Here is a 24,114-nt window from a genome sequence, read left to right on the forward strand (position 1 = left end):
TTCAAACTCAAGAGGGAAGCGATGTTGGATGTTGTACCACCGCGGCTCATGAATATGGCTAATCCACCCCCTGGATATAAGTTAGAGTGGCGTTGTTATTACCACAATCAGAAGGGTCATTAGACAGACAGATGCATACACCTCAAGCATGCAATCCAAGACTTGATAGATGTGGGAAAAATTGAATTAAAGATGGGTCAACAACCCAATATGACTACCAAACCTCTTCCAGATCATGGACTGAACATGTTACAAGAGGATGTTCCCTTTAAGGACCCGACGGTCCTGATTCAACTTGTGATGCGAGAACGGAAGCTGATGGACGCTTGAACCTATAGGACTATCCTAGCAGCCCAAACTAAGGAGAGTAAGGAAGAAAAGCAAAGAATTGGAGGCGCTAAGGCAAGAGCCGAATGAAGGATTCACCGACTTCGTCAGGAGGTTCTGTAAAGAAGCCGAAAGGATGCAACCCCCTCTAACAGAGGAAGAGCAAGTGGAGATAATCTTAGAGAACTATATGGAGTGTATCATGAGTATCTATACCCTCAGCGGTGTGAGATACTGGAAACATTTACCACCCTAAATGGTTTGCTTAATGAAGATGAACTTGACTCCCTAAGATTGTCCATGGGATCTGTGAATGCTTTAGAAGAAGGGACAACAGGTTTGGACCCAACCACTCTAATCTGGCCTGTGAAAGTACCTTTGAGGGAATTGAGAATACTATGGAGGGACGAAGTCCGCCTCATGTGGCAGATGGATCTCCCTGCAGAAGCAAGAACCATTATCAGTAACTTCCTGAAGGAAATGTACAAAGAAGAGATGATCAAAAGTCAGCCAACACCATTTCGTGGCCGAAGCGTGTACACTTGGAGAAGGAGAGCAAAGAGAATGATTGTATGTGTTTACTGTGCAAGGATAAACTGTAACAGAAAGTTCAGAGAAGACGGGCATCATTGTGATCGAGGGAAAGGCCTAGTCTTGAACCATCGTATGATGAAGCTTGGGTTTCTAAAGAATGGACTTGATAGCCTCGGACCCAATGCGTAACTAAGAACATTCGGCTTCATCGACTATGAGATCTGTCACATGGTATACAAAGAGAATTTGAAAGATGAAGAAGATTTCACGGTTCACATTCAACCCATTGAGGAGGGGTCATCTGAAGACAGCATAAGAATAATTAAAGAAGTCACACCAAATCTGATCCAAGCTGTATATGCACTAGCCATTAGTGAAACTCTATCTAGAGATACTTTCCTTATCCAGATGGGAGGAGGGTCTGACGATAGTGAAGAAGAAGACTTTGAGCCACAGTCTGAAGATGAGTTCTCCATTGAAACTCTACAATGGATAAATAGAATTGGAGTTGATGATGATGAAGTAGGCCAAACAGACTTCATTCAGCCTATCCCTTAAGAAGATGAAGAAAGAAGCGGCGACAAAGAAGTAGGGTCCCCAGTAAATCGAAGAAGGGTGTGGTGCATCATAAGGGAAGACTTTGACAAATGGAATATTAGCATCTTTTATCAAGTGCAAGACATCATTGAGCTAATGTCCACCACTCATGACATCCTGCATAAGGCTACTCCCCACTTCCCAAACATGATATGCGAACGCTTCATGGCACAATGCGAGAAGATAGAATTGCCAACGGAGAAGACTTTCTCCAGAGAACATTACATGGTTAAGGAATATGACCTGGTTAAATCTCGCTTTGGTGAAAGATTTCTTTGGGAATCCTCCTCAAGATCCCACGTTGTACTCAGACAACTAGCCATATTCTGGGCCCCTAAAGATGATGGATAATTGGAAACATGGATTAGTAACATCAATATCGGAGATCCGTACTTCGACCCAACAGAAGGAATCCACCTTGGATAGCAATGGAGAAGAAGGGGATGATCCAAGTGATGAAGAAGCGTCCAATGAAGATCAAAATGAAGAAGTAATGGATGAAGACACGAGTGATGAAATACTTGGCAAAGCATCTAAAATGGAGGTAGAACATCCTATCAACCGGTATGAGGAAATCTGTGGGCTAGGAGCTTGGTCTCTTCCCTTCAAAGTAAGAAGAATCCTCCGAATGGTGGATAAAATTCATCAAATGCTTTTTGAAGTAGTACCTTCAAACAAAAGGTACCAAGAAGAACTTTGGCGATAACAACCGATAAACAAAAAATGGCCATTGCCTTAAGTCATGAAGGAATTAGAAAATGTTGTCACCCTGGTATTTGCTTTGACAAAAGATTTATGTGGAAGTCCTCCAGCATCTCCAGACCTTGGAAGTGAGTATCACGAATGGGCACGAGCACATGATAGTTTCTACCTCTATAAATATGGAAGAACCAATGAAAGATCCCACAGAAAATATTTGCCCGGTCATATCCAGTGATGAAGAGGCCTCATCAGAATGGGAAGAACATTTTGGATCTTTATCCGAAGCACTGAGATTCAAAAAATCAGCTAGCGAGATCTTCGAAATGATCCGACAGATGATGCTAGTAGGACCGCAAAGACTAAACCATGACCAACTCATCAAGCACCTCCTTTAAAAGCAAGAAGCCTTGTCCAAAATTCTACAGAAGTCCTGAAAGACGATTGCTGCCTTAAAAGCAGAATGCAAAGTCACCAGCCCAAGAAGGAGGAGTCCCATGGTGGGAACCCTTGTGATAACTGAAAGTGACTTGGAAGATGAAGAGCTGTGCCACAAAAGGGAAAGAGCCTGAGGTTTCAAAGACCCAAAATGGAAAGAACTTCAAAGATAAAGGATTGATTGTAGAAAGGCCCTATGTGCTTGCTCCTAATCAAGTCAAGTACGAGCCAGAAAATCAAGTGTTGAGCCAGTTGAAAAAAGTCAAGCTAACATCTCTATTTGTGGATTATTGATGGCCTCCCCGTTGCATCAGGAATCAGTTCTGAAAGCACTTAATAAGGTTCAAGTACCAATAGAAATGGGTCTAGAAGAACTCTCACACATTGTAGGGGCTACCTATGCCATGCAGTCTCTCTCCTTCTTGGAAAATGATCTCCCGCCTGTAGAAAGGCCCTATGTACTTGCTCCTAATCAAGTCAAGTACGAGCCAGAAAATCAAGTGTTGAGCCAGTTGAAAAAAGTACAAGCTAACATCTCTATTTGTGGATTATTGATGGCCTCCCCATTGCATCGGGAATCAATTTTGAAAGCACTTAATAAGGTTCAAGAACCAATAGAAATGGGTCTAGAAGAACTCTCACACATTGTAGGGGTTACCTATGCCATGCAGTCTCTCTCCTTCTTGGAAAATGATCTCCCGCCTGGAAGAAAGGACCATAATTGAGCTCTACACATTATAATAGAGTGCAATGGGAACCGAGTCCCTCAAGTTCTGATTGACAATGGGTCAGCTCTCAATGTTATACCTCTCAAGGTTGTAAGTTGTATAGGGTTGGATATGACCCAAATGAAGCTCTCTGCTCAGACAATCCGAGAATATGATAACACAAGAAGGAAGGTTCTGGGCATTCTGACCACAAAAATCTGAGTCGAACCTGCCCTGTCGTTGTGGAATGTCAAACGATTGACATCCAAGCATCATTCAACATGCTTTTGGGATGGCTGTGGCTACATTTTGTAGGAGTAATAGCCTCAAGCTTGCATCAAAAAATGAAATTTATCTCTGAAGGAAAAATGATCACTATCTTTGGCAATCCAGAGATTGTCCACACCTTGGCAAGCATTGAAGTAGGTGGGGAAGCCCCGACAGATATCCAGTTGGAAGGATTTGAGATTGGGGCAATCAATGTAATGGCCTCAAAAATGAAGGAAATAATTCCATCCAGTTACCCATCCGCATGGAGTGGAATAATTCTAAAGATGATGAACAAAATGCGTTATTTTCAAGGACTTGGATTAGTAAGGAACCAACAAGGAATTCCATAATTCCCTGACTTTCCTACCCATGACAACCATCGAGGGCTAGGATACAAGGTGTATACGCTAAATTTTGTCACCCTCCCAGCGATGATGACAATCGAACGCGAAAGACTGGTAATGCCCTTTAAGCTCTTTTTTTCTTTAGAGTAACTCGGACACCCCCTGTTCCACCTCATTTCCACCCGTGGTCCCCCGCATCCTCGATACAACCCCACAAGATGCCCTGCCTGAAGCCACTACTTGGCAGCACCGTACATGGCCATGGCACTACATGGTACCACCGCGCCCAGTTGTGGCGCCACATGGCAGGGCCGTGCCCGGCCGCGGCGCCGCACCCAGCCAACTCTTTGCCCTGTGGCACCGCGGCTTGGGGCGCTGAGCCGCGAGGGACCCAAAACATGATTTTTTTTATCCGGTGGCGTCGTAGATTTTGCTGCGGTGCTGCCAGAGGAGATTTTTTTCCATAAATATCCCCCACCCCTTAATTCAACAAGTTCCAAGTTAAGGAGAGTGGGGACCCCCAGAGCCCCAGATTTCCTTTTTCCTCTTTTTCCTAGTTTCGGGGCCTTGCCCCAGTCTGATTTTGAGCCTTCAAGCCTCATCCCTCTGTCCGAAGTCTGGGTCACCCGGATCCGCCTTCCCTAAACCGTTTCCGCCTAAACCCCTGAAGTCTCCCATGGCCTAGTCACAATGTCTGACAACCTAATACCTAGTTTTTGAAGCTTTTTGACGCCGTTATTCTGTCCAAGGTCCTAGTACCCGACACCCATGCACCATTACTCTGATCGATATCTGAGGAGTCTAGTTTTTGAAGCTTTCTGTCGATGTTATTCTGTCTGAGGTCCTAGTACCCGATACCCATGCACCGTTACTCTGCCCGATATTTGAGAAGCCTACTTTCCAAAGCTTTTCGACACAGTTATTCTGTTCAAGATCCTAGTACCCGACACCCGTACGCCGTTACGCTACCCGACATCCGGGTGATTACTCTCCAAAGATTTTCTGATGCCGATATTCTACTTAATATCCGGACAATCACTTCCTAACGCCATTACTTTATCTGACGAAGGACAAAGCCAGTCTTTTACCTCAACCTGAGCTGTGGGACGCGATCCATCCCGTATAATTGCATTGGTTTAAAGCATACAGGTATTTAATCCTTTCATCGCACTTTAATTTTGTAACAATGTAGACTTTTAAATTATGCTTGTGTAGTGTACAGTAGTTGATTAGATTAATTTAATTAAGCAGTTTGTGCATCATTTTAGCTATACATGTGGAAATATGACATTTATAAAGGAGAATATTCGAAAACCAACATCTAGTAGAAAGACCAATTTACCTGGGCGAGGTGGGTGCCTAACACCTTCCCACTCTCATAATCTGATCACTTACCCTGAATCTCTGACCAGACCAAATGAAGTCCCATAGCCCTTCACAGGGCTACACTAATGGGTCCTAGGCCCTAATCCTAGGTAGCAGCTCCATTTCATTTAATTGTATGACCCCCCATCCCCGAATAAATCATAACCTTCGAGAAGATGCATTCCTTCTCTTTCCAACCGAGGAGCATAACCCCCCAAACCCCATCGCGAACCGAGTGCCCAAAGGGAACGCGGGTGCGGTCCAGGGAGGGAATGGATCCTCACACAAGGTACCAGAGAAAGGGAGTTATCCTAAGCACATGAGCCGAGAATGCTAAGAAACCATCTCCATACTTCAAGACTTTAAATGGATATTTTGTTAAAGAATGTGACAGCTTCCCTTACTACAAAAATATTGAGCCTTGGTTAGATCACGATAGTGGAAGTGTCCAGCTAGGGTTTGAAATCTTCTTTCAAGAGGACATTGATTGGATTGCCCTCGAAGTAGAACAGATGAAGCTGAAAGCTACTGAAGAAAATGGAAAATCGAAGGATTGTTTGAAATAGCTATGATCTCTATAGGGGAGGAAGAAGGGCCAAAACCTTATCTATTAATTTACCCTATCTAAGAGCAAATTATGAACTGGATCAGTGTCTTTGAAAGGTTTAGTAAGATAGAGTCTCAAGGAGTGGTCAGCTCCGAGTTAGTCCTATCTATCGATGAGTCTGTTGTAATCAAGGAGGCTAGTACCTTCCAGTCTATCGAGTCTGCTTGTATTCCTGCTTTTATCAATAATGAAATCAACCATTCCGAGTATGTCTCCTCTCCATCTGATTCCCCTTTTAATTCTTCTTCTGATGATGAGGACATCCTCGAACATCATCATTTAATTAAGCAATTAAAACAAAATAAAGCCCAACATGTCCGAGAGAACGTATGCCCTATAAATTTGGGAACTGAACAATGCCCACGAATGGTTAAAATTAGTGCCTCACTTACCAAAGAGGAAGTTGGTCAAATGAAAGCCCTGTTGAAGGAATTTCAAGAAGTGTTTGCTTGGTCATATGAAGATATGCCCGACATTGATCCAGAAATAGTGCAACACTAACTGCCTACTTATCCAGATGCATGGCCGATCTAGCAAAAGCCCAGAAGGATGCGACCTGAATGGAGTGAGAAGATCAGGGAAGAAGTCATAAAGCAGTGGAATGCAGGATTTCTACAAGTGACACAGTACCCTCAATGGTTGTCCAATATTGTCCTCGTACCCAAGAAAGACGGGAAGGTGAGAATGTGCGTGGATTTCCAAGACCTCAACAAAGTCAGCCCCAAAGATGATTTTCCCTAGCCGCACATTGACATATTAGCCGACAACACGGCAAAACATGCCTTGCTATCATTCATGGTTGGATTCTTCGGATACAATCAAATCAAAATGTGTCCAAAGGACAGAGAAAAGATAGCGATTAGCACACCATGGGGAACTTACTATTACAAGGTTATGCCATTTGGTTTAAAGAATGCTAGGGCAACATATTAAAGGGTAGCAACGGCCATTCTCCATAACATGATACACAAAGAAGTGGAGGTGTATGTGGATGACATGATTATCAAGTCGGTCACTCGACAGGGACATTTTGTGGCATTGAGGAAGTTCTTCGAACGAATTAAAGAGTACAAGCTAAGGTTGAACCCTCAGAAGTGCGTATTCAGAGCAACAGCAGGGAATCTCCTAGGATTTCTCGTCAGTGAGAGAGGAATAGAAGTGGATCCCGATAAGATAAAGGCCATAACAGAAATGCCAGCACCAAAAATAGAAAAAGAAATCTGGGGTTTCTTAGGATGAATTTAGTACATAAGTTAGTTCATAACCTAACTAACCACCGTATATGAACCCATCTTTAAGCTCCTAACAAAAGAAGAATCGAAGCAATGGAATGATAAGTGCTAAGAGGCGTTCGTAAGGATAAAAGAATACCTGATGAATCCACCCATCCTTGTTTCGCCAGTATTGGGCGAACCACTGCTATTATACTTATCTATCGGCAAAACATCAATGGGATCCATGATGGCACAATAAGATCAGAAGAGTGGGGAAGAATAGGTAGTTTACTACTTAAATAAGAAACTGTTATAGTACAAAACTCGTTATACCCCATTGGAAAAAACGTGCATTGCTTTGGTCTGGGCGACCAAGAGGCTAACACATTACATGATCGTACATCAAATTCAGTTCATCTCAAGGATGGATCCGATAAAATATCTCTTTGTGAAGTCAGCATTAACAGGAAGGATGGCCAGGTGGTTGTTACTATTGTCAGAATTTGACATAACATTTTTTAACTAGAAATCCATAAAAGGACGACCAATCTAGGACTATCTAGCTGCATACCCAATCGGAGTGGATTCACAGCCGTTAGAAGATTCATTCTCGGATGAGGATTTAGCATATGTGGAGGAAGAGGAATGTGAAGACTAGTGGTAATTGTACTTTAATGGTGCAGCCAATCAGAGAGGATATGGGGCAGGAATATTGTTGACAACCCCAGATGATCTCTATTTGTTGTCTGCATTCTGGCTAGAATTCCCTTGCACCAACAACATTGCAGAGTATGAAGCATGTGCAATCGATCTCAAAGCTGCCATAGCACCAGAGATCAAGAAGCTGAGAGTATAGGGAGATTCGTCGATCGTGATTTGTCAAACTCAAGGAAAGTGGAAGACAAAGGATGAAAAACTAAAGCCTTACCAAGAACATTTGGAGAACTTGATCAAGAGCTTCGATAAAATCACCTTTAAATATTTAGTGAGGGACAATAACAGATTGGCCGATGCCCTAGCTACTTTGGCTTCAATGGTTTAATGCACTCCCGATACTCAAGTTCGCCCATTCTTTGTAGATAGAAGGCAGGGACCAGCATATGAAGAGTCAGTAAATGCTCTAACAACTGATGGGCATCCATCATCGACTTCATCAGAGAAAGAAAAAATCCTTCGAATTCCATAGCTAGTGAACAGAAGAGGTTGCGAAAGCATGCCACATAGTTTGTACTTCAAGGCAACCTGCTATACAAGAGGTCCTACGATGGTATACAACTACTGTGCATAGACGAGGAACAAGCTCAGGTCATCATGGAAAAAATCCATCAAGGAATATGCGGGCCACACATGAATGCTAGGATGCTCACCAAGAAAATCCTCAAAATGGGATATTATTGGACAACTATGGAAGTTGATTGCGTGTCATTCATGCGGAGATGTCACAAATGCCAAATATTTGCCAATATCATTCACATTCCTTCAAAGGAGCTCCATTCATTAAATGCTCCCTGGCCATTTTCAACATGGGGCATTGATATAATTGGGAAAGTCATGCCAAAGGCATCAAATGGACATGAATTCATCCTTTTGGCCATAGACTATTTCACCCAATGGTTGGAGACGCAGTCTTATGCTGTCTTGACAGCTGTAAAAGTGGCAAAGTTCATTAAAGAGATCATTATATGCAAATATGGAGTGCCACATGCTCTCATATCCGATCAAAGAGCACATTTCTGGGGAAAAGCGGACAAGTTCTACACCAAGTTTGGTATTCAAAGGTATTGGTCTACGACTTATAGACCACAGACTAATGGGGCAGTGGAAGCAACCAACACGAATGTCAAAGTCATATTGCATAAAATGGCTGATACCCATACGGATTGGGCAGAAAAGCTCCTGTACGCATTATGGGCCTATTGAACCTCTACTAGGCAACCCCATTTTCCTTGGTCTATGAGATGGAGCCAGTATTACTCGTAGAAATCCATGTGCCATCTCTCAGAGTATTGATGGAAAGTCAATTGCCTGAAGGAGAATGGATGCAAGCAGGACATGATGAGCTTAACCTACTTGAAGAAAAGAGACTGAAAGCTATGGATCACCTCCAAAAATACCAACTCAGGATGGCAAGGGATTCCATAAAGGAGTTCGCCCACACAACTTCGAAGAAGGAGATTTGGTACTTCAAGAACAAAGAGCACCAGTTCGTGACCCAAGGGGCAAGTTCAGGCCTAATTGGACCGGACCTTACTATGTGAAGGAAATCTTGGTTGGGCAAGCAGTTCATCTCACTGACTTGGATGGAGAGGATCTAAAGAGCCTTGTCAATATAGACCAACTTAAAAGATATTTTGTGTAGCCATTTGGTCTACATGAACTATGTTTGACCTGATTCCTTTCCAAAGGATACGTAGGCAACTTGGCATGCTCAAGTGCGGTCAGAACAGCCAGTCCCCACCAAGGACATTCCTCTAATTCTGCCACTCGGCATCTCTATCATTTAAGACCCTTTCCGCCGATGCTACCACTAGGTACTTCTGTCTGTTTTTTAAAAAAAATCTGCCAATTGGCATTTTTCCATGTGTCTCTAATAGGAGCTGACTAATCCTTGAGTCTAAAAAAAGAAAAAGAGACCTATTCAAGTTTATTAAGGAAGCTCTTTGATTGAGTGCAGGTAACATGCGTCATCCACAGAAGGCAACCTCCATCGATGAGATCCTTAGAAAATGGACCCTTAACATGAATTCCAATGATCCAACTCTGTTGGAAGAAATCCGATTGCCGGTCCTAGGAAGGATCATGTGCATGGAGATTCATCACGACATGCTCCGACAAGCGCACCAATGTTGGGATCCAAAACTACATGTTTTTAGATTTAGAGAAGTAAGGACAACACCCACAATTGAAGAATTCCGAGCTTGCGTGCTCTCACCACCACCAAGGATACTCTTTTGTCCCCCTTTGTGTAGCAACTATGAAGAAGTTCTACAAGATTTCTTTGGATGGACCAAGAGGGAAGTCAAAGAAATCACGAATTACAGAAAAGTGGATATTCTAAAAGTAGCAGTGATTTTCTCCCAGCAAAAAGGAGTCAAGGGAACCCAACAAGGGAGTAGAAGGAGAGCATATCTCTTTGCATGATCGAAAGATACTTGTTACGAACTCCAAAAAGGGGTGTTCCCCCTATAATTGCAAACCTCGTTTGGCAGCTCCTAGATGGGTGCAACATCGTCTTCACCATAGTGGCAGAGACTTTCAAGGGTCTGGATGAAATGAGTGCTTCCTGGAGATACGGAACCGAATATTGCACATGATCACCCATGATCTTACAGATATGGTTGATGGAAAGGTTAAGATTAGTCAAACCTATAGCCGATGCCAGATTCCAGCCAAAGTATTTCCAAATTCGAAGAGAGACGGAGGAATTTCATATAATTAAGGATTGGAAGAAGTACTTGGACGAAAGAACTGATGAACAGGTTCAATGGAACTACCATTTGTGGGTTGTGAAAACCCCAACTCTCAAGACTCTAGGCTACAATGCTGTGAGGTTAATGGGCTTGACTCATACTACTTTCTACTTGCCTCATCTAGTGCCAACATAGTACTAGTCATTGCTTAAGATGATGGAAGAGAAGATTCATCCACCAGAAGAATTAATGCCAAAGATTGTGAATCTACTGGATAATTTGTGGTGGAAATATGTAAGTGTAGGGTGACATTGTGGTCTATGTGTCAATTCCCCACCCTTTTTGGTTTTTCTTACCCCTCTTTTGAATCAATGCATGTAATGATTAAGGATTAAATGAAAATATCTAGAGTTGTGCATTGCAAAGGAAAAAGTGTCTTAAATACATTAAAATCTTATTCCCATTCCATAAGCATAAAAAAATAAATAAGAAAGGCATCATCCAAAGGTTCCACTTACATTCCCACATTTAAAACATAAAATCTAAAGAAAATGTATGTGATAAGAAAAGAAGGGGACAAGACTAGTTCTCATCACTGGAGGATAAAGTCTCAACATTTGGCATCATCTCATCCTCATCGTCATCAGTATAACCCTCATCATCACTGCTCTCATCATCATGCGGTACGAACGGGGTAGGGGTGATTCCCGTAAAATTCCAACTGTCTTCGGAGACGTCTGTTCTCCTCAGCTTTATTGCAGCTGTTGTTCTCATGGTAATCCCAAGATTCCTTCATATTCCCAAGCTGTCCACTCTGGATTTGGTTTCATTTTTGAAAATATAAGGTCTTAAAGAAACAAAGAGAATAGAAAAGAGAAAGAAAAAAAGAAAGCACTCACCAGTTGTTGGACATAACATGTCTGCTCGGAAAGCACCGCATCCATGCTCGCCTGCATCTGACGCATATCAGCATACTGCTCGATGTTAATCTGTTATGACAAAAGAGTAGAGTCAGCATCAAGGGTGAAGAATCCAATGAAAAAAAAAAGAAGAAGGTAACTTACCCCATCAAAGGGAAGAGGAAATCTCAGGTCATGATCAAAAACTTTACAAGCAGGAAGAATAGTTTGAAGACTGGTGTCGAAGAGAGAGAAGGTGGTCCATCCTCGGTACCTGGGATAAGGTTACTCATCCCAGCAATGCAAAGACCGGCGCTAGAAGAACTCTAAGAAGGGCAGGAATCCGCACTGCAACTATATGACAGAAGCATCCCATATGTACCAAGAATCAGAGGAAGGACTAAACACTGCAAAAAGAAGAAAGTAAGTTTGTCAAAACAAAGGAAAGAAAAAGACATAAATTAAGGGCAAAATTCCAAAGAATACCATAGGGCCCTCTTGAGTCAGGTGAATGCAGACTGTCTCTTAGAAGAGAAATTCTTGATAATTCCTGTCAGCAAAAGTCAATCCCAGGGCAAGGATTCCGACCCTCAAATCTCCAATGTTGGAAGATAGAAGAACATAATGCGTATGGGAAGGAGGAGGATAAGGTACCAGCTGGGCAGAATTCCACTGAAGAGTGACTCTCTCTCCTAGATAAGGTTCAGCCCTGGCCGGCCCTTCAAATACTATTTGTCTCTGGGTGAGCGTAAGGGCACAGTTGTAATCTTCCTGGTCGCCCTCATCGTTGATCTCCTCAACATCATAGGGATGCCAATAGATGTGGCAGATATGATCAGAAATGCAGCCATCATAATCAAACCGATAACATGAGGAAAGTTTTTTATGTTACCCAGCTGACTGTCAAGTCATTGAGCTGGAGGCACACTTGCAGCTCATCAATGATGGTGCACCTTGATGCCCCCCAACATGTTCCTCTAGGGATGTAGGGGACAGTCTCATCAAGAGAAAGGGGAACATGAATCCCCAGAACTTCATAGCACCACACCTAATAATAAAGGATGACATAAGGAAATGGTAGAAAAGAAGAAAAATGAAAAAGACAGGAAACTGAAATGTAGCCAAAGGACATAGGTGCAGCTAGTGAGACTAGGTAACCCCAACGCTAGCCTACAATCATTCTCAAGAAATACGCATAAGCAGATCGGCCCCAATCGAAGGTCTTGGCATCATTAAAGTCCATGAAGAAACGAGTGAAGGAAGTGTCTACACGACCGCGTCCATCACAAAAAAGGACATTCAAGATCAAGTACAGGAGAAAGCTCCTAGCAGCCTGATCTAGTAGCTCATCAGAAGAATTATCATCTATCTCCTGCTCGTCTCATTTCTTCTTCAGGGAGGGTACAAGCATGACGCGCTCAGTCACCTCAAAGCCAAGAAGATCACCAATCTCTCTCAAAGTCCTCATCCGGTCAGATGGAGTCAACACAACGGACCTCCTAGTGAAGGGAATGACAGTGATCATAAAGAAATCAAGAGGAGTAATGGTTACCTCCCCTGTAGGCACATGGACATTATAGGTCCATGGCAACCAGTGATCAGTTAAGGCTCGAATGACTGGAGTGTCACGCTTTGGGGCATCTACTTGGGTTGTTCAGCCAAGCCCAATGCGATCTACCCTCTCCCTCATAACAGGATGAAGCTACCAATACCACGACTGAACATCGTCCGTACGACAATGCTTCTTATAACGAGGGGCATAGAGATCCTACCAAATGAATAGCCGAAATGAAAAACTTAATCAAGCATATGCTATAAAAGAGAAAGAAGGCAAGAGTCACTTACATCCGTGAGACCTTGACCGCAGATAATGCAGCACTTATAACGGGCAGTATCCATCACTGTGGAATTGGTGTCCCACTCCGCGCGCATGTCTCCCACTATCCCTTAGGAAGGGCTTTTAGACCGAGCTTTCTTCACAGATATGATGAGGAAAGAAAGTAAAAAACACAAGAAGAAGGAAATGTAAAAGAAAAATGAGAAAAAGGAGGAGAGACGGCAAAGCTCCAAGGAGGGAAACCTAAAAAAAATAGAGAGGAGAGGAAGTGAGAATGAGAGAGACCCCCACCTCCCTTTATAGCCAAAGGCCAAGTGGGCGTGCCTGGCGGTGCCGCGGCCCTACACGGTGGTGCCGCGTAGGTCCAGGAAAAAAAAAATTTTAGGACCTCAATGCCATGTTCCCTTGGGCCTTGTCGCCATACCCTAAACTTTTCCTTTTAAAAACACCCCCTATTTCAAAAAAATTTGGTCGCGATGCCGTCTTATTGTTAATATTTCAAAAATTCGATCGTGATGTCATCTCATCGTTACATTTTAAAAAATTCGGTCACAATCCCGTCTCATCGTTACACTTTCAAAAATTCGATTGTGATGTCGTCTCATAGTTACATTTTAAAAAATTCAGTCGTGATGTCATCTCATCATTACATTTTAAAAAATTTGGTCACGATGCTGTCTCATCGTTATATTTTCAAAAATTCGATCGCAATGCCATCTCATTGTTACATTTTCAAAAATTCGGTCGGGATGCCTTCTCATCGTTACATTTTCAAAAATTCGGTTGTGATGCTGTCTCATCGTTACATTTTCAAAAAATCGGTCGCAATGCCAGCTCATCGTTACATTTTCAAAAATTTGGTCGTGATGCCGTCTCATTGTTACATTTTCAAAAATTCGGTCATGATGCCATCTCATCATTACATTTTCAAAAATTTGATCGTGATACCGTGTCACCGTTACATTTTAAAAAATTTGGTAGCGATACCGTCTCATCATACACTATCATCACTCGGTCGTGATGCTGTGTCATCATCATAATACTATCACATCATCAGAAGTATAGACGAGCAACGCTCCAAAGATTAGTTTCCCGCCAAGTAATGTTTGAACACCAGGATGAAATCCGGCCGAGTAGTGCCCCAAAGAGCAGGTTCCCGCCAAGTAATGTTTGAATGCCAAGAGAAAATCCGGTCGAGCAGTGCCCCAAAGATCAGGTTCCTACCAAGTAACGTTCGAACTCTAGGAGGAAATCCAGCTGAGCAGTGCCCCAAAGATTAGGTTCCCGCCAAGTAATGTTCGAACACCATGTGGAAATCCAGCCAAGCAGTGTTCAAAGATCAGAATCCCCGCAGGCAAATGTTCGAACGCCAAGGGAATACCCAACCAAGGAATGTTGCCTCGTCAGGTAATTACACGCTCAGGTAATGCCATCTGAAACCTCAAAAAGGATTTACCAAATGGTTTTCTAAAGTGTTGTTTAAAAAATCCGTCGCCCATGAGCAAAGTGACGGTAGTTTTTGCTCATCGAATGGTTTTGCCGAAACGAGGTTTATCATTCAACTCCATCACCTATGAGAAAAGTGGCAGTGATGCATGCTCCTGGTGATAAAATCAGGCAATCTTTTGTCTTCACCCTTTGGCTGTTGGCTCAGGCCTCGGCCAAAGAAGGGTAAATTGTAGATGCTGAATTTTGTCACCCCCCCCCAGCAATGATGAAAATCAAACACAGATGACTAGCAATGTCCCTGAAAACCAGACACTATATCTGAAAACATCTCCACTTGTCCCGTAAGGCGTGCATCATGCACACAATCCCCCCAAACCACTCCAGACAGCCCACGTAACCCCACGAGACAGCATCACGATCGCAGCCCAGCAAGGTAGTGCCCTGTACTGCGTGCGCTGTGGCCTTGCCATGCGGTGTCGTGGCCTACGTAGCCTTGCTGTGCGGCCCTGTCGTGCAACTCTATAGGTGCCTAAAATCCAATTTTTCCCATTTTTGCTTTGTCGCGGCCCTGCCATACTACCCCACATGTTTTTTACGGTGCCGCTGAACCCAAAATTTGCCTATAAAAAGGGGGTCACTCCCCTTATTTGAAGAATCCAAGTTTGTGGGAGAGGGGGCACCCCCAGAGCTCCAATTTTCCAGTCTTTGATTGTTTCCTTGTTTTGGTGCTCTTCCCCAATCCAATTTTGAGCCTTCAAGCCTCGTCCCTCTATTCAAAGTTTGGGCTTTCTGAGTCCGGCTTCCTCGACCCCTTTTTTACCTAAATCTAGGAAACCTCCGGTGGCATAGCCACTCTATCTGGCCTTTGAGCCTCTAGTTTCCAAAGCCTTGGAATGCCGCTATTCTGCCTGAGATCTTAAGATCCGACACTCGTAAGCCGTTACTCTGTCTGACAAAGGGACAAAGTCAATCTTTTGCCTCCACCTGAGCTGGGGGCCGTCGTCTATTTTGCATAATTGCATTTATTTAAAGTGTATAGGTATACATTTCTTTCGTTAACTTTTAATTTCAATACAATGTAGTCCTTGCAAATATTCTTGTGTAGTGTACAGTAGTTAGTGTAACATAGTTTAATATAAATAAATAGTTTATGCATCATTATTTAGCCATACATGTGGGGATAGGACATTCATAAAATGGAGAATATTCGAAAACAAGCATCTAGTAGAAAGACTGGTTTATCCAGGTGAGATGGGTGCCTAACACCTTCCCACTCTCGTAACCTGATCACTTACCCTGAATCTCTGACCAGACCAATCGAAGTCTCGTAGCCCTTCTAGGGCTACATCAATAGATCCTAGGCCCTAATCCTAGGTGGCGACTCCATTTCATTTTATTGTATGACCCCATCCCCTGATAAATTGACACCATACCCCCGAAAAGATGCTTTCCTTCTCTCCCTCAAACTGAGGAGCACACGTAAAACCCCCCGTTCGCCATCCAGCATGGGAAAAGAGAGAACAGATCCTCACATACATATCACCTTATCTTGACTGTGGAGGAGGACGGTCATGAACCTTTTAAGTAGAGGTCCTAGTAGCTCGGGAAGTAATAGCGGTAGCTCTTCGCCCACGACCCCGTGATAACGAACATGTCACCCTGGCAGCAGTTGCAGTAGGAGGAGCAACTACAGCTGCTGGTGCATTACCACCACTTCTATGACCATGGCCATCACCTCCATCAAAATCATCATGATCACTATCATCATCACCTCCCTCTAGAGCCTCTCTTGCCACCTGTGCTCTGTCAGGCGGAAACTCCAAAATCCCTTCACGCCCTGTCATACCCATCTTTCTTAGAGCAGTCGTGTTGAAAGAAGTGACCTTCTTACCCTTCCAATCATTGTCCAAGGGTACTTGGAAGTGACGCAGTAGCTTAGTAATCAGCTTGGCATAGGGCAGATTTCCCTCGAAAAGGTGATCCCCTTAATACCCCATAGTTCGGATGATGGTGTTAGGAATACACAAGTGACGCCTTGTGTAGAGGCACTAAACACAATAAATCTGCATGTTTGACAGGTGCCAAGAGAATAACAAACATTAGGGATAATGATATCTGGGTTGAGATGCAACTTGAATAAATAGGACTAATGGTATACCTGATCCTTGTGCCCACCAGCTGGGAGAACATTCAATTGCGCCAGGAGTGCTAGTATGCGTAGGGATGGGAAGTAGTCCTTGATGAGAAGTTGAGTTTCTATTTCTTCAGGCCTTAGGACTGCCAACACATCATAGTTCTCCTCATCCAAAAGGAAGGCCATGTATTCACATTTCGGAGGGCCATGCCAAAGTGACCCCTCCAACGATACCCCTAGGATTTCACCCAACTCAGCCAGGGTGAAGGTAATGTCTACACCATTGACCTATGTTGAGATCCGACACCCTGCATTGACATTATCCACCATCTCCAGATTGGCCTAGAAGTAGCGTACCACCAAAGGTAGAAGTCATCTTTGGGGATCGAGTCTGTTTGACCACCTAAGATGGGCAAACCTCTCTTCTACTCGAAAGGATCAAAGATCATTGGTGATGACCCGCCTCTCAGGGATAATTGGGATATGTTGTAGATCACCCCATAAATCCTGATTCTCCGCCGAACTGAACCAATGTACATCATAGTCACGAGCAGGAGGTTGTGGTTCCCTTAGACCTCTTCTTGGAGCCATCGATCTACACAAACAATGGCCAAACAAAAAGAGAGCAATTAGGAATTTCAAGTTGGAACACATAAATTCATTAGAAGGAAGCCCACTCAGCATTCACAATATATCATGGTATAATTATGCCCTAGGAATCATCTACAATACAAGAAATCACCCAATTTGGGGTAAAATCGTAAAAGCCCTAAATCACGAAATTGGAAAAAACCTAGATTTTGAACAAAGTAAGGTAATAGTTGAGGTTATTCAAAATTAAGATATATGTGGGTGTGTATTCAATGTGTGAACATCCTAAACAATCAAAACATCAAACTACATTGCCCTAAAATACACAAAAATTCGAATTTGGCCCAAAAACCTCCCAAAACCCTAGTTTTGGATTTGGGAAAAGGGATGGAAACATCAAATACATGCCATAACCATCCTAGGTTTACAAAACTCGCATGCATTATGGGGTTATCACACATAAACACCATTGAATACAAAACATCTTGAGAAAATCCAAGAAAAATACATAAAACCTAACCTAGAATCGATTTGGAGGAATGGGATAACAAAAAAGGAGATGGGAAAAGAGGAACTCACCTTGAGCAATGATTTGGCGGCGGAATTCTGGTGCCGAGGCTTGAATCACACAGCTTGAGGTGGTAGGAACTCCCCTTGGTCGCCCTAGGTTCCTCTCTTGCGGTTGGAAGGAGAACAAGTGAAGAGAAGGGGTAGCGGATCGTATTTTTAAAAATAAAATCCCGTGCGAGCGAACGATGCACATTGTCCGTTGGATGTATCATCCGCACTAAACTTGGGCATTCACTGCCTGTATTGTGCGTTGACCTGTGGATGAAATACATCGTCCGCTCTATAAAAAAATATGACATTTTGATCCTTTTGGACTCCCCAATTTATGTGCACCATTTCTAATGCCACGTGTCATATTATGTGCATGACCCTACACAGCTCGTTGCATGCTCTAATACATTTATATGATTTGTTTATTCATGTTTTGTTGTGGGTCTAACATTTATGATCTCTTCCTTCTAGGAATTGGATCATGGTGCGAATGCGACGTGGTCTTGGTTATAGGACGCCCACACCTAATTGGGACACAGCCGGGACCTCCGGTAATACTACCCTTAGCAACCCGAGGTATACCACGGCCCATGATGTCAGCCAAATGGTGGGAGATATATTTAGAGATTTACGGGTCCAACAAATGGACTGCATGGAAAACATGAGGCTCACTTTCCAACAATAACAGAGGGAGTTTATAGAGCATATGGCAGCCTAGAACAAGGCTTTTGCAAGGGCTAGGGTAGGAGCCGATGTTCCTCCTATTCCACTCAGCCCCTATAGCGGTGGCTCAGTTGGCACCAACCCCGGTGGATGTTTCAAGGATTATGGAGAGGTTACAGAAATTGAGGCCCATGGAGTTCACCGGGTTGAACAAGGATCCATTGCACCCGGCTATATGGATTTGAGAGGTGGAAAAGACCCTCTCAATACTTTGAATGTACCGAAGACTATAAGATTCGGTGTGCCACCTAAAAGTTGAAGGGCAAAGCCGATGTATGGTGGAGATCAACTTACTCTAACCTTATTGCTACTCACCCTGACCTCACGTGGGAGCAATTTAAGGAGGTATTATTCGAGAACTATTTTCTAGGAAACTATTGGGAAAGGAAGGCAATGGAATTTATGGAGGTTACACAAGGATCTAAGTCAGTCCTCGAATACCAATAGAAGTTCGAGCAGCTATTTCATTTTGCACCTGCTCATATGAAGACGGACATAGAAAAAGGAAGAGATTTGAGAAAGTATTGAGGCCGGATATCACTTCTATCTTGGTGTCCCATGGACCCCAAGCATATGCCAAGATGGTTCAGGTAGCCAAGTCCATTGAGGATAGGTAAAGGAACTCCTACTCTGCGCAATCGGGACATGGCAAAAGACTAGCCAGAACATCACTCCGCCAAGAGACAAACAAGTTCTCTAGGGTGCCCTACTCATACCCCGCACCAATGTACTACAAGCATGCTGAAACATCACAGTTGCCCAACCTACCTAGTCATCAGCTTCATCATTACCTGTTGGAGGTTGTGTGCGGTGTTTCAACTACAACCAATACAGGCATATCTCCAAGGGCTGCCCTCGCAAACCTGAGGCATCACAGGAAGCATCCCAGCCCACAGAATCACAGGCATCATATTCTAAACCTCACAGACGACAACCATTGCCTCCACAAGGCAACAGAATTCTGGGCCAGGCATATGTGATGACTGATGCCGAAATGGAGGCAACCCTAGGAGTTCTGACAGGTGGAACCCTAGCCTTCAGTGAATTTGTTTATGATTGTGCATCATGTCATCTCATTTCATGCATAGTTGATTTTTTTTACATTTGTGTCAAGTACTCTTTCCATTGCATCTATTCTAGCTTATGTTCTTTTTTATTCGGGTGCTTCGCACTCTTTTGTATGTATATATATTACACACATAAATGCATTTAGTTTATATACATAGATATCGTATATCTACTTACATATATGTGCATGTGTATATATATATATATACTAGTAAAATCGCACATGCAAATGCACGTGTCCGCAAGAATGTGAATGTGTGCGTTTGAAAAGAGAGAGAGAGAGAGAGAGAGAGATTTTACAAACACTGCAGGTTTAGAAATTGCAATTATGCAAAAAGAATACTACATTGAAGATTATGTCCCATACAATATGCTCCTAATGTTTTGGGGCATCTCGACAACATCTCCAAGTTTCCTGAACCAACATAGCATCTTGTTTCTGGGACTGGATAGAATAACAGACTTCTTTGCTTTGGGCTCCTTTGCTAGGTTAGCATAAAATTTTCCTCAAAGGATGATTGATATTCTAAGCCTCATTTTATGTATAATGGATGTCTTTTACATTTGACTGCAACCCGTATAAAACTATCAAATGAGCCAACATTGTATTCCTGAAACTCCAAGACATCTGACTACTTATCGACAACATTATTTTCTTCCTCCCATAAACTACTTTCTTTTACTAAAAGATCCGATTTCAACTTTCACCAATAACATATCACTGCACCATTGACACAATGATTAAAACTATTTCAGTTCAGTAGTAGAAAGAGGTAATATACAAAACAGTGCCAAGGCATCTGCAAATGAAACTCTACACTACTAAGATGATATTAATGTAACACAAATGCAAGTATCAAATTTCCAGCTGGTACATAACAAGTTGCTTAATTCCTCATTTACTACCAGATAGTTTTGGTAAAACATGCATGGATAAATTTTCAAGCATCCTAACTCAAAACAAAAAAGAAATTGATTCATAATCCTAAAATATAAAGTATAGAGAGATCAACTGTTTCAGGAGTATCATCACAACAATAAAGAAAAAACATTTTAAATCACCCCACACGAACAATGATCTGCACAAAAATCAAAAGTTAATAGCATGTAATAAGGCGGGACAATAACTCTAATACCATCAAAGATTAATTGCTTGTTTCAATGAAAATAATAGTAGCACACCGATTGAAGTACTTCTACATGTATAGACATCAACGCATATCTTATGAAGAATGGAGAAATATATAGAATTAGGCATTATGATTCAAATTTTTGAAATTTGAAGAGTGTGAAAATATATATAAAAAGAACCTTCAATAGAGAGCACTTCTAAAAGGTTATAAAGAGCCTTTGGTGCCCAGACTTTCACCTCCAGTTTCACGGGTTGCAACACTTTCAATTCCAGATATTATTTAGATCTCCTCAAATTGCTCTGAAGCAATATGAAATATTGATTGAAGCAGCAATACTAAATAAAAGATATACATGCTAAACAATTATATATAATAATTATAAGAAAGAGATGTAGAATGCGGATCTGTAATAGTCAGAACAGGGCTTTGTTGTGAATTGAGTTGGATAGACGAACAAGTTGTGACAATGATGCATAAGGGCTTCCTGGAGATGGAAAGTTCAGCAGGTTTGTTGTATGTGTCAATGTGTGTGCGTGTGTGAGAGAGAGAGAGAGTAGTTTTTTGAGGACCTTGTTCAACACCTGTTTTAAAGGGATCACCAATAATATGTTTCATAGCACATGCCTTTGCTTTCTCTACATACTAATCATATACACATTCATGTACAAATTTACAAAACCAAGCACAAACCCAACACAACATATTGACCCTGAAGACGGCAGAACCACAATTTATGATCCCATCATCATAAGAATCTAAATTGTTTCAGCAAAAAATCTTAATCGAACAAACCTAATTAAAGAATAGAGCAAAGTGTGCAAGCTGTACATCCTGGTCAATGTCAACTTCCTCCAAGCTCTAATGTCATAGGTTTAAGATCTTGCCAGTTTAGTTGATTCCATTAAAGCAATATGCCAAAGTGATTAATATTTAATAAAATAAAAAAGAGTGGAAGAAAGAGACCAACTTATCAAGGACCTCTACTCAAAGAAGGCTATAACTAAAGTTGTAATCCATTCAGATAATTATCCAATATATATATATATAAGATTGATAGAAATTGATAGAAGTGTTAAATATTGACCTACTTAATGATTGTCAGAAAATATGTGAATACAAAACAAATTAATCCAAATAAATGAGTATGATCTCCATTCTTCCAAAGAGTAGATCATAAAACTGTACGTGATACATTCTTATCAAAATTATTTACAATTTTCCTGGTCCTATAGAGTAATTCCCTTTTCTTTTCTCACCAAACTGCCAAGAAAAAGAGAAAAAGAAGTCAAAGGTATCATTGAGTCCAAAAGCTCCTTCATCTCTCATGTGGAGGGGCCTTTGTTGTACCCCTCTTATAGCCTGTTGTCCTCCCCTTCTATCTTGAGAATTTCTATCATGGAAAAATTGGTAAATTGAACAGTTCAACAACCAGGAATGTCAAAAGAAAAAGAACAAAAATTTGATATCATACCTTAGAGAAAGAAGCGAAAGAAGACACGATTGTTGATAACAGAAACAATATTCCCGTTGTTTCAATTGGATTGGATATCGGCAGCATTATCGAGTTCTCACCATCTGACTCCAGCACTGAAAATTGTTAGGAAAATATAGAAATAGACAGAGATAATGATAAACAATTGAAAATGAAAAAAAAAGAGATGGTACCAACAATCGAGGGTCAAGTTCTGTTCCTAGGGTTCTCTTGAAACCCCTAAAATATTGACCCAATTTGATACTCAGACCAGCCTGCGGTTGTCGGTTGCAATGGAACTTGGCTGTAATACCAACCCAAAACAGGGGAGCTACAGGTATATAATAGGGTACCAATGGGGTTTAAACATTTCACAATACAACCAAAGACCCTGATCGGAAGAAAAGAAGAGGATTTTTTTAGACAAATATGAGGAAGCAAAGAGGACTTTTACCTGTGGAGCTTGGATCGGTGTGTGGGACGTAAGAAGATGTGAACTCGAGCTTCGATCGTTCGGGAACAGCCTCATTGTCTTGGATTTTTGGGGTTTCTGCAAAAATCAGAGTATAATGTCTAAATCCCTTGATTTTGTAGTTGGATGTTAATTCTTCAATTACAATTGAAAAGATAAAAAATGTAAAAATGATAATGATCTCTTTCCCAGAGTAATTTGCATAGAGGGCATGGAATAGCAGTGAAGAGGTTAGCTAAGATATATCAACAAGGATTTGAAGAATTCGAGAATGAGGTTATGCTAATTGCCAAGCTACAACACAGGAATCTTGTTAAGCTTTTAGGTTACTGCATTCACGGAGATGAAAAGATGCTAATCTATGAATACATGCCTAACAAGAGCTTGGACTCCTTTCACTTTGGTTAGCTCCTTTGACCTGAGATTCTACTCTCCAACATAGAATTCATGATCTGTATAATAATCTTCAAGATCCAAATATTCCTGATCAGAATTTCTGGACTTGATAGCAATGATGATTAACTCTGAGCACTCACATGCAATCAATTACACATCAAATTAGAAGCTCTTTACTGAATTGGAAAAAGCGCTTTAACATCATCTTGGGCATTGCTAGAGGGCTTCTCCATCTTCACCAGAACTTTATTTAAAATTATATATATTGGGGAAGGAATGAAGGATAGTATTTTGCTGTATTCAAGTGAGGAATGGAGGAATTTTGTTGGGTTTCTTGGTCTTAATCTGCATATATGTGGGGACTGTTTGTTCTGGGATTTTTACGGTGAAGCGTTTGATTAGATTTTTTTCAATCGATATATAGGAGCTTTTCTCAAATATTGGAGGACCCTTTTTCAAGTATAAATGCAGAAGAGGAATTACTCTGATAATGTTTTAAAGAACAGTAAAAGCTTTAGAGAGGAAAAATCGTACTCTACTTGTTGGTTCCCTTCTCTGGTGAGGTCATACCTTGTGCTCAAAGAATTTCTCTGACGGAAGAAAAACGTACTTTTGGATTGAGCTCTAGAGAGGAATTTGTTTTCATGGTATTGATTCTAAGTTATGTTCAGTAAGGATGGATGGAAGGTAATTTATCAGCAAGATACATGATTCCAGGTGCTCCTCAGGGTAAGAAATTTCTAGCATTGATACACAAAATAAATTTGTTGGAGTTAAAACCAAACAAATTAAGGATCAGTTTGGTTCCAAGATCGAGAAACTTATTTCCCCTTTTGTAGTGCTCAATCTTCTTTTCTCCTTCACACAC

At 41.8% G+C, this 24,114-nt stretch overlaps 1 protein-coding gene across 1 annotated transcript; it reads left to right on the top strand.

Annotated features, from left to right (window-relative positions):
* The first annotated feature begins 8,506 nt into the window (after nt 1-8,506).
* LOC122638801 (protein NYNRIN-like) lies at nt 8,507-9,022 on the top strand. The gene has a single exon (XM_043831649.1). The coding sequence runs from the start codon at nt 8,507-8,509 to the stop codon at nt 9,020-9,022; it is 516 nt and encodes a 171-aa protein (XP_043687584.1).
* The last annotated feature ends 15,092 nt before the right edge of the window (nt 9,023-24,114 follow it).

The sequence above is a fragment of the Telopea speciosissima genome, chromosome 9, assembly GCF_018873765.1.
Source record: "Telopea speciosissima isolate NSW1024214 ecotype Mountain lineage chromosome 9, Tspe_v1, whole genome shotgun sequence".
NCBI classification, from domain to species: Eukaryota; Viridiplantae; Streptophyta; class Magnoliopsida; order Proteales; family Proteaceae; genus Telopea; species Telopea speciosissima.

Coding starts and splice junctions, on each gene's coding strand:
- LOC122638801 (XM_043831649.1), top strand. CDS start 8,507: ATGGAAGTTGATTGCGTGTCATTCATGCGGAGATGTCACAAATGCCAA.